This window comes from Narcine bancroftii, chromosome 13 (genome assembly GCF_036971445.1).
Source record: "Narcine bancroftii isolate sNarBan1 chromosome 13, sNarBan1.hap1, whole genome shotgun sequence".
NCBI lineage: Eukaryota > Metazoa > Chordata > Chondrichthyes > Torpediniformes > Narcinidae > Narcine > Narcine bancroftii.
Window position 1 is genome coordinate 29,539,379 of NC_091481.1, and position 12,283 is coordinate 29,551,661.

At 41.0% G+C, this 12,283-nt stretch overlaps 1 protein-coding gene across 2 annotated transcripts in view; it reads left to right on the forward strand.

The window, feature by feature from the left end:
• The window catches only part of gys2 (glycogen synthase 2), a 48,157-nt gene extending 46,354 nt beyond the window's left edge, over positions 1-1,803 (forward strand). Inside the window, exons 15-16 of one of the 2 annotated variants that reach the window (XM_069908843.1) lie at positions 270-350; positions 1,353-1,803. In XM_069908843.1, the coding sequence (XP_069764944.1) occupies positions 270-350; positions 1,353-1,484 (213 nt within the window). In that variant the 3' untranslated portion in view covers positions 1,485-1,803. Of the gene's footprint in view, positions 1-269; positions 351-482; positions 1,108-1,352 lie in introns of those variants that run through there. The other variant, XM_069908842.1, reaches the window with a different exon arrangement.
• Positions 1,804-12,283: the final 10,480 nt, after the last annotated feature.

The following is a 12,283-nucleotide window of genomic DNA, read 5'->3' on the forward strand; positions in this document are numbered from 1 at the left end:
AATTTTATATAATACATTTGTATTGCCCAATGAATGGTGAAGGTATTTGATACCCAAATCATCAAGCATTCACAAAAAGGAATATCCTCAATGTGATTTGTAAGAGGCTTGTTGTTCATTCTTTTCACGAATTTTTTTTTTTTGCATTCCTGCAAATTCTGAAACTGTATGTTAAAACTTGACCACGCGGATCCTGTCTATGTCGGATTCCATAACCTTCATTCATTCTCCAGCAGTAAATAACGATTGTCCATTCTTTTCATCCTCAGTACTACAAACATGCCCGCCATCTTGTTCTATGTAAAGCCTTCCCAGAAAAATTCCAAATGGAGCCAGTTGCTCCACCTTTGGTAAGTGTGTCTGTTTTGTTTATGGTTCATTGATTTGTATTAGGGCAGGGTTAGAAAAAAAAACGACGGGCAACAAAGTCTTGCTTTCCACTAACGGTGTAACGGCAAGGTCTGGTTTTTGTTTTATGGCAGACCGAGGGTTTCAGGTATCCCAGACCAGCCTCAGTGCCCCCATCCCCGTCCGTGTCTTTGCCTTCAAGCCCGCACCAGAGTGACGATGAAAATGATGATGAGCGGTATGACGAGGAGGAAGAGGCAGAAAAGGATCGAAGGAACATCAAAGCACCGGCTTCCTTTGGCTCAATTTCCACGGGGAAAACCCAGTTTGATGCAGAGTACAAAAACTGAGTGGACGGTTAACTTTGCCCCTGGAGTCTTTTATGTCTTGACTTCAGGGAGGGGGGTAGAAATACTAATGCTGTCAGATTTAATCCTGCGGTCTGTGCCCTGTGTCTTTATTTTGTTACTTCCTCAATTCTATCAAGATGAGAAATTATTTTGAGAAAATAGTGTGCAAACTAGTAAACTCTTCTGAATTTCCCATTCTAATTGTTACTTTTCTATTGCCTTGTATCGTGCAAGTGTTGAAAAGGTTATACTGCTGTACATTTTGGTTACTCCCTTCGCTGTTCAATCCAATAGAAGTTAATTCCAGTAATGCATTTCCACATTAAAGAAATGGGGATCTCACAAAGCCACCTCTCCATTTTCCATGTACATTCACACCATCTCCACAAATAAATTATTGGAATATTTATGGAAAGTTATAATTATTTATTCAGAAATATGTGTTGATGTTTTATAATTAGAGGCATGTTTTCCCAAAGATGTTTATCACTAGTGAATCAAAATGCCTCCCAAGATTTGTCATTGAACTGGTATTTCGGTGCAGGGGATTGGGGTCACCACTGTTGACATTTGTAGTACTTGTGAATCGTACTAATGATGGGAAGCAGTTCTCACTTTGGGATGCTAATATTGTTCATGATCATTATTTTTTAGAGGAAGCACGGTTTGGATATACGGGTTAAATCATTCAGTGATGACCACCTTCTCCGACCACCCCTCCCGAATATAAAATGGTGCACAATAATCACCCTACATCTCATTCAAAAGGAGCAAGCGCAATTTTAAATAAACTCCTTCGTAGCAATGCAACTGCTATTTTCCACCTGACAATGTGCCCTGCTGAATTTGAAAACTGAAATGCCTGAGAAAATGCAAGACGTTCCTGCATTTGTTTTGTGTTCTTCTCAGCAGCGTTTTTGTTCTCACAGGTGGGGTCTGTTTTATTGGTTTTTGCTGACAAAAATGTCTAACTTTTTGCAACTTGAGATTTTTTAGAATTTTGAAGCAATATTGGTAATGTAAAACTGTCAACAAAATTGACACAAAGGTCAGTTGAAGTGCAAGAATTGGTGTTATCAATAAAGACTGAATGTTGAGCACATTATTTACCTTTGATACTAATCCAGACGATGGAAAGAAGATTTTACTACTTCCAACTGAAAGTCTGAAATCTAGTCATCACCACACAATAACTTAAGGCAAAAAAAATTATTTTAGTTTGAAATTAAACTTTCTAACGTGGGCCATAGTATAAATATGGGAAATAGAAAATACTAAAATTAGCTCTATTATAGATTTGACGATCAGAATTATTTTAAACAAGTGTTCAATTTTAAGCTCTCTCACCTATATAACCACAATTGTGAAAATGTACTAAAAGGTGATGTGCATTTCCAGGAATAATGCATCGATTCTAAATCTTTTCTTTGTCTCCCAAACTTTGGCTGCCATTTCTGCATACGTCAGTGGTTAAATCTCCACGCGCAGCGTAGCTTGTGTCGCAAAAGCCAGTAGAGGACCGAGGTTTTGAGTTTCTTGTGCATTATCACCATTCTGATAGCTCAACCTGATTTCTATCTTCCTATTTCAACATTGAACAGAGTTTCTAAAATATACTTGCAAGAACTTTGTCTCCTCGAACTATAAAGTGGGTCTATTTTAAAAAAAAAATTAAATCAATGCCCATTGTGAGATTAACATCAGTAGATGATAGAAGAGAAAATGTGCTCAGTCATGAATTATATAGGCAGATGTCTCCGGTACAGTTCTACCTCTAACTATATTCAAAAGCCTCAAGAACCAATGGCCAAAATTAGATTATAAACCTGTTACTACATGGAGCAGTGCATAGGGTGTCCAGTGAGCCATATAATTAACAGTGCTTCTACACAGGAGCCATATCTCAGAATCAACTGACTGCAATGCACAGGTGAGGCAGTGGAAATTGGATGAATGCAATACTGGCTAGCTTTAATATCTACTTCAGTATTTGCAGCATTAATGATCCATTTTACAAAGAAATAGTTATAATAACTTCCAGATAAATTTGCAAACACCATTAAATGTGTTCAGTGCAGCAGAATCATCTCAATGAACAGTTTTCCTCAAAATCTGGCTTGATGTAGTGAAGTGTGCATAGCTAATTTGCTGAATTGCATTGCAATTTGTGTTTTCATATAGATGTGGAAAATGCAATGGCTGTAAATTAATATTTTGGAATTCTTTGTTACTAACTCAGAATTTGTAGGTTATGCATGAATGTCATCCTCATTTCAAACCAACTGGCCCCAGATTTTGGTCTCTTGAGTTCAATTGCGCTGCAGCTTTACACCAGATGGTGTATTCTACTATTTAAAATAAGTACCATTCCAGCATAGACTATCATGACATGTTGAATAATTATTTTAATTCAGGAGTAATTAGTTCAGTGAAATATTTAAAGATGTTGAATTTAGATTTCAAAATATTTTGCTTTTCTAATTTTGTCTTCTGTGTGGCTATTTGGATGCCTACTGCAGGCAAATAGGTCAGTAAAGGTTTCTACTTATTTCCCCCCACTCTCACACACATCCCGACACCTACCTGGCGCACGGGAGGTTTTAAAACTATGTGTACCCATCTCCTACTTTATATAAATGCAGGCCAGAGAAATCTTTTACAGGGTGCTGCATGGGAGAACCATTTGGTTAAATTAGGTATGTCAAATCCGGCATCTATGGAATTTGTATGTTCCAGTCATTGATGCGAGTTTCTGTCAGGAGTTCTGGTTTCTACCCATGTTCCAAAGGCACACAGGGTAATTAAGTTAAAAACTATAGTTCACTTGCAATAATGAGGAATGTGATCATTTCCAAAGGTGTCAATTCCAGGTCCCATATGGTCCTTCCAAATTAATATTAAAAAAGTACTAATTTGAAGGTGGCACAATTTTCCTCCATGTCATGGCAAAAGAAATTGCAAAGATTTGATCTCCTGAATAACAGTCCCACAAATTGACTGGAGTTTTTTTTTAAATAAATGCCACATTGGTGACTCGTAGATTGCAAGCTCTTGTTTGAGAGTTGATCTTTCTTACAAAACCAGATTTCATATGAACATGAGATTGGGCTAATTTGAAATAGCATGCAAGATTATAATTTTCTGGATTTTCTAGTTGACAGCTTATGTTTCAAACATGAATAAAGTAGAACTGAAAACCAAGATACTTGGAAAGAATAATTAGCATTCAGGAAGCTAAAGAACTTTTAATTCTACATTACAAATGGATGATGCAAATGTCTATCCATTATGTACAATAATCAATAACTTAAACAATCTTTTGATATAGAATCTAATAGCACAGATGAAATCTAATGCAAATACTCAATAACGAAACTGCAGAAGTCCAAGAATTTGGAAGATTAATTTTCTCCAGTTTTGGTTCTCTTATGGTTGAGTTTCTTCATCCTCACCTGCAATTTCAAAAGAGTTACATCAAATTTGTAGATGTGTGCATAACTGGAAGAGCCAAAGTCAGGTTGCCAAGACTAGTTAAATGCATTGCTGGAGGTATTAACGCAGGCCCGCTTGCTCAATGCACAATCACTACTGTGTCTTCCACAGTCCCATGCCAATTAGAAAATTAAGCATTATTTGATTGCATGGTTCACCACCCCACCCCAGTTCCCATGTACTGCACCATCTCATCAGAAATCTGCAGATGATGCAACTGAAGGTGTTTAATGAGACAAGCTTTAAAATTATTTTCCAATATTACAGTTGAAGTATTTTGAAGTAAAGTCCATATTCAATCATTTAAAGATGGGAAAGACATAGCATAATGCAGCACAGACATTTATTACCAATCTAACTGCCAGAAACCCAAGTTAATTATTTTTGAATATTGCTACCAAATATCCTTTTAACTGCAAGAAACACACCTGTTAATTAAATAACTGGGGAAAAAAATCAGACAGCATCTGTGGAAAGGAGAACCATCAAACATTTCAGGCACCACCTGTTAGAATAGCAGTTTGCACAACATTTACAGCGCCAGTGACCCGGGTTCAAATCCGGCATCTATGGAATTTGTATGTTCCAGTCATTGATGCGAGTTTCTGTCAGGAGTTTTGGTATCTTCCCATGTTCCAAAGGCGCACAGGGTTAAGTTAATTGGTCGCATGGGTATTTTTTGGCCACTGCGGGCCAGAAGGACTTGTTACAGCACTGTGAATCTAAATTCAATTAAAATTTCGGGTCAGAAAACTTTTGCCATTACTAGGAAATTGGTTGGTTTTAAGTTCAGGAAGTGTGGAGGAGGGATAGATTACCCTTCAATTCCTCTGGCTTGTTTTGTTAACAAATTCAAAATAGAGCACCTCATAATAAGCTTTTTGAAAATCCACATACACATCAACAGTATTGCCCTCAATTAAATCATGTAAAAGCTCAAAGAGAATTAGCCCTTAAATCTCTGCTGGCTCTCTTCAGTTAGCTATTAATTAGTTAATTTTTGATCATTTTTATTTGACATTTTTTTCTCTTATTGATTGTCAGGTATATAACCCGGAGATTCTTTTTTTTCTGTGGATGAGGACTTTACCCAAATCCTTTGATTTTGAACAAGAGGTAACATTTGGATTTTTTTCAGCAATGCTGATGCTAAACAACTTGCCAAATAGCAGGTTACAGAAAACTCAAAACATTCCCATGTCATTTGATAACTTTTAAATATGGTCATTGTGCTCTGTCATTTCACTTCCAGAACCATAGAGAGATATAGCACAGAAACAGGCACTTCCCCATTGAGTTTCAATCATCCACCCATTTACACTAATCTTACATCAACTCCATTTCCTGTCCCCAACATTCTGATCAATTTCCCCCAGTTTCCACCACTCACCTGCACACTGGATGCAAATCCTAATGACCAATTAACATACCAACCTGCTTATTTCGAGACGCGGGAATGAGACGGGTGCACCAGCCACATGGAGAGTATGCAAACTCCATTCAGTCTGTATCAGAGTTCAGGATTGAACCCAAGTCACTGAAGCTGTGAGGTAGCAGCTTCACTTGCTGTAACACTGATAGGATTATTCCCTGGGAGCTGACACAGATCCATGGGCCCAACTTACTTCCTTTGTGTTATTACAAAATGCAAGACAAATTATGCCTTGAAATATTATAAATCTATAATTTTGACCTGGTTCCTGTGTACAAGAATGCATTAGTCAATGTCATTTTTTTTAAGATAAAGAATCCAAGGGTGGAATTGTAGCATTAGACACTTTGGCATAATCGACTAAACCAATTCCCACCAATCCTATCAGGTCCACTTCCCTCATGGAATGCAAATTATTCAAGTTCAAACTTAATTCCCCCTTGAAATCATTGAATGAGTCTGCTTCTACCATCCCAACAGACAGAGAATTCCTGCTCTTGGATCTCTTGCATCCATTTGCCAGTGGTCCTCGAACTGACTGTCAACTTGAACAGCTTCCCTCTGCCCACACTGACGACCAGCTGTGAACTTGTACACCTCTAGTGCATCTATTTCTTTTCTGCTAGTCAATGCTCGGATTATTGCCTGTTTTGAGAACAACTTTTTTAGCCACCAATCTCACCTCTATTGGAGAAGCACAAAAACTGTAGAAACAAAATCTTGATAAACAGTGAGCTGCTAGAGGAACTCAGTGTGTCAGGCAACATCCATGGGTAAAAGTGGTCAGCTTCTATTTTAGGTCAGGACTCAGTACAGTGTCCCATTTCTCCCCATGGATACTGCCTGACCTGCTGAGTCCCTCCAGCAGTTCACTGCTTGTCCATTACCATTAGACTTGGAGGGGGGGGGGGGAAATACCAGCAGACATTTACATGGCCCCAAATTTGGGCAGGACAATTGCTGGAGAGTACGTTGTGTTTGTACTCTTGCTCCAATCTCACACCCAGCCCAGAATCCACACCCCATATATCTCCACCCAAACCTAGCCTTGCACTGGACTCACACTGTGGACTAATTAATTAATCAGAAGCCAAACCAATAGAAGTCAGAATTATGCCTCTAGCAATGCCTGATGTTGTCAAGAGCCCAACCAACATTCACCTTCTAGGTGTTTGGGTCTTTTATTTGGTTGGGGGGGGGGGTAGGGGAAATACATGGGAGGTCTGTTGATAGCTGTAGCTATTTTTGATATGAGACACCAGTTTATCATGAGACACTAAGAATATTTTAGAAATATTCCAAAAGCTCTTTGCCTCCAGGATGGATCTTGAATGGACTGCAAGATAGAGATAGGGTAAGGAATCAAGGATACTCTTGCTGTAGCTCTCATCTTGGCTGTAGAATCAACAAATTAACTTGACCTCATTTGAACCATGCTGTGATCCATGAAGTATGATTATAAGAAATAGAGTTCAATTGGACATTCCCAAAATTCAAGTTGAATTTTAATTCTTCCTATAGAACAATAACAAACAAGGCTCTAATTTAGAATCTGATCCAAGTTTATTCAAATTGTATTAAGTAATGCAAGAACCTCTTTGCCAGTTGTATTTAAAATAAATAGGTACTGGAATTATCCAAGGTAAAATTCCAATAACACTGGACAATGAATATTTTGCTTCCTGAACACTTCTGTGTGGATTTTAAGCTGCTGATCACAAAAATCCCCTTAAAATATTCCGGTTTTTATATATAAACTCTTTTGTGATTTCCTGTCATATTGTCAATTATTTTTTTAAAAACCCACGGTGCAACATGCCATTTAAAATTCATTTTCTGCATTTGCACTTGGACTCCTTCCCTGCTGATCTTGGTGCAGTCAGTGACGAACATGGTGAAAGATTTCATGAGGACATTGTGACCACAGAAAAGTGGTATCAGGGCAACTGGAATCCATCAATGCTGGCCAACTATTGTTGGATGCTGACACGAGAGGAAAACATTTTTGGGTCAGTCGAACTAACACCATGTGTCGGCATCACGATGGAATTAAGATGCTAAATTCAGTAAGGTTTCTCCAACTTCCTACGTGATACATCAAATCTGAAATTATCGTGTTTATCTTGAAGTTGTCCATCATAATCTCCAATTATTTTTCAGGAAGCAAAACTTTTGAAATTTTTTTTGTCCAGTGTAATCTGACATGTTGGTGGTGCAGGAGATTTTAGATGCTACACCTATTAATATTCCACACTTTTGCCTCTCTATTTTGTACATGACACTGGTGTAATAAAGTTTCCAGGAAACAATTGGCTCCAGACATAAAACTGCCCATGTTCCTAACTCTGGGTGCTTCAGATCCCAGCTCTAGTCGACCCCCCACCAAGCTCCAGCCAAACACCCTCTTTGCACTCTGAACCCAACTAATGAGTGAGTCAAATACCAGAACATCCTGAACCAATTGTTGGAGAATCACATTTGCAGAATTTACAGGTCAAATTTGCCTCATAATGAAGTATCCTAAATAATTAAGATTAGGATGGTTGCAGTGTTGAACCAGGATGATAGCCTAGTGATTGGTCTGCTGGTCTTTTATCACCATTCTCTCAGTATTGTCATAGTCTGAAGTTTATATTTTCACATACTTGCCTTCTTGTGCCTGTCTCAAGGAAGCGAGGAGTATGGCCATTGCTTTTGATAGCGTCAATGGGTTGGTGTTTTGGCTTCTAGTTTCTGATAGGAAAAGATCCAATGAAAGGACAAACTTTTATCACTGGTCTGGATATGCAAGAACAACAGTAATTTCGATTAGGAGGCCATAGGGCCCCTTAACTTTTCCTGGCCATTCAATATGATTGTTATCTAATTGGCAGCATGGTGGGCTTAGTGCAACACCTTTACTGTGCCAGCTATCGGTACTAGGGTTTAAATCCTGCCCTGTTCTCCCCATGTTGGTGTGGGTTTTCCCTCCAGTTTCCTCCCACCGTTCAAAACGTAGCAGGGGTGCCAGTGAATTGGGTGTAAATTGAGCAGCACGGGATCATGGGGTGAAATGGCCTGTTACAGTGCTATATGTATACAATGCCAAACCAAAACACGCGGACTACAGAGGCTGGAATTTTGAGCAGATACAGAGTTGGTGGAGGAACTCATTGGGTCAGACAGCACCTATGGGTAGAAATGTTCAGTCCATGCTTCTGGTCTGGACCCTTTATCCAGGTTAGAAAGAAAAAGGGAGTAATGGGGGGGGGGGGGGGCAGACTGCATCAGAGGAGTTGACACCAAAATGACTGTCTATAAAAAGATTTTGAGCAATGTTTCAGCAGAAATTACTTTAAAATTAAATATATCCCCGCAGATAGTTATAACAACAAACACATTTTTCATAAGCCCAGCTCTCATGTATCAATATACCTACAAGGCTAAAACTAAATGCTAATTTGCTTTTTGAATCTTCTAATGTGCTCAGAGCTGTCATTATTACCCAATTATAATGATGCTTTGAATCACATGCTTCCATCTGTTCCTACAAGCACGCGCTGTTGTTTTCCTTGCTGATATTGTAATTTAAAGGCGTAATTTGCCAGTTGTTTATCTCACAACTATTGCCATTACATTCAGTGATCAACGGGAATTACGAGTGGCATTAGTACAAAAAGCATTTCTCAGGATTCTAAATGGTCTGGTGGGGGGAGGAGGTCCATGCAGGGGTGGGGTGGTGGTGACAAGAACCCAAGTGAGCACCCAAGAGGGGGTAGGGTATGGGACAAAAGAGGTGGAAAGACAGATGGGGGGGACGGGCATGTAAAGAGATAAAAAAGTTGGAGACTCACCTAAAATTGAGGGGAAAAAATGGATGTTCATTGCTCCTCAACATTAAATTTGTAAGTAAAACACAGCACCAATTTCACGCCGCCTCTTACCGATATCTATTTTTTCAAACACGTCGCTGTGTTTTCTCTCACCCGCTATGAATCGCCGCCCCTCTGTAAAAGATCGTTAAAGCACATCGGGAACGTTGGCACTTGATCGCGGAATCCGTCAACTGCTTTCAGGGAAGCCTCGATAGGGGAGGGCGAATGGCCCAAGATGGGTCAACTGGCCAATTTGAAGTCATGTAATTACTTTCCAGTCCTTCTAAATTAAGGCAATTCACTGCTTTGTAGGCGATCGCGAGTTCTCCTAAGGGCAGAAGCGGCCCTTTAAATTGCCGTTCAGGTGGCAGCCTTTAAAGAGCAACGCTGGCCACCTGAAGGGCACAGCCGCGCAGGATCCGGCTCCTGCCCAGTGTCAGCTGTGACCAGCAGCCTGACCCTTTCATATCCGCTTTCAGCCCGCTGCATTCAGGTGGCTGGGGGAGCCACTGAGCTGAGCTGATGATCCCTCTCGGAGGAGGGTGACGGAGCTCGCCTCAAGAGCCCCTCCTGTACATTCAGGTGGCCTCAAAACAGCCGCAATAGTGCCTTAGCATGCGGGGCAATTGGCCACCTGAAAGTGCCTGTGGATACACCCATCTCGGTCTTCCTCTCCCCCCCCCCCCTCCCCCTAAAAATAATCTATTACTGATTATTTTGCTGTTAATTATGTGCATATACTCGAATCGTGCACTTCAGTCCATCGGGTATTGGATGAACTATCCACCTCCAGATCCCAAGACTCATAGGCGAGGCGGGAAGACCATTTCTGATAATTAGCCTTGTGGAAGCAAAGCCATCAAGCTCATTCCATCCACATTAACTTAGCCCTTCAAACAAAGTTGGAGAAACCTTTCGGGCGTGGATTTCAGTCTGTCTCTCCCCCCACCCCCCACCCCGCCTTGAAATTACGAAGAGGTGAGCTATGAATGTTCGTTAAACAGGCAACGACTCGGAATTCGGAGCATTCCGAAGAGAAAACCCCCAGGGCGGACTTACGTGCACCTTTCAGATACAACATTGCTTGCGGTGTCCAGTTTCGTCTCTGAAAGTAGCCCTGTGCAACGAGAATCACAGCCTCGTCAGCTGGGACGCTAGACCGGGAAAAGCAGGATCAACGCGGAACGGGGTTCGTTTTAAAGTAACCGAGAGAACCATTGGGCCATTACCTGTGGAACGTTCCTCGACTGGACAATGAACGAGGACACTAAGAACAAAAGGAGGGTGTGGACCGCCACAGTCACCAGACCCTGCACAATACAACGATACCCAGTGAGTAAATGGATCACCATTGCACCATTCTTGTTTTTGTAAAAAGAAAGTGGACGTTGGTTTTTGCCATTGCAAGAAAGCCTTGTTCTCCTTCCGTTCAAACCATCCTAATATTCCCTCTCGTTCAGCCTCAGCCTCTCCTGTGGGGAAGTTATAGGTACTTCTAAAGAGGAGACAACTTCCCCAAAGTTTTGTCTGACCCCCCCCCCCCCCTCTGAACTTTTGCACTGAATTAAAGCAGACCCTTGCCTTGTCTTCTCATTGTCCAGTAGAATGGAGCGGTCGCCTCCAGTTCACTCACCTTCATATTTCTCTTCGTTGCCCCCGTTACTCGAGTGGCGTCTGTTCTGGAGCCCGATGTTCTCTCTTTTAAATGCTCTTCTGAAGAAGGCCACTTGTCAGTTTTGGAGATGATGGGGATGAGACCACAAGGGGAAGCGTCAAGCGGAGGAGTTGCAGGGCGTCGGGGAATGATGGACATCAGGAAGGAGCTAAAGGGGATCCCTTTTCTCCCCTCCACAGCCTTCTCGACGTCAGCTCCTTGCTTCCCGACCTGGATGGGAGTGCATTGGCAAGCGAAGGACTGTGGACACCTTAAATCGAGCGTTTCATATTAAGCAGTTTGTTGGCGTATCTGTTTCACTGGGCTGACCAACTACTGAGATTCAAGGATTCAAGTGAAGTTCAGCCACCGCCCCCCCCCCCCCCCCAGCTGATCTTGCTCTTGAGAAAATTAAACAACATAGTGGAGGAGCTCAAAGTGTAATTTAATCATAGTCCTTGTTTGCTGTCTTCAGATTAGAACTAAATTTGTTGGGCAATTAAACATAACATCAGGGGAAAAAAAAGCTGCAGATGCTGAAATCTTCAACAAAGGACATCTATTTCAATGCAGGAAAGACAGATGGGCTTAGAGCATGGATTGGCATGTGGAATTATACCCTTTAGTGAAACTTGGTTGCAGCAGGGGCAGCCCAATGTTCAGGGATTCTGTTGCTTTAGATGCGATAGAAGGGGGTAGATGGGTGAAAGGGGGAGGAGAGACATTGCTCATCAGAGAAAATATCACAGCTGTGCTCAGGCAGGACAAATCAGAAGGCTCCTCTACTGAGGCTAAAAAGGGTAGAGCTGAGAAACGGGAAAGGTATGACCACACTCAGGGGGTTATATTATAGACTACTCAATAGTCAGTGAGAATTGGAGGAGCAAATCTGTAGAGAGAAGGAAGACAGCTTTTAATTTTCTACATATTGTCTAGGACTCCCATGCTGTAAAAGATCTAGATGGCTTGGAGTTTGTCAAATGTGTTCAGGACAGTTACCAACTAGGGAGAATGCAATACTGGTATCCCCTTTTAGGGAATGAGACAGGACAGGTGACAGAAATATGGGCAGGGGAACATTTTGGATCCAGTAATCATTATGCCATTAGTTTCAAGTTAATTATGGAGAAGAATAGGCTTTGGATTGAGATTC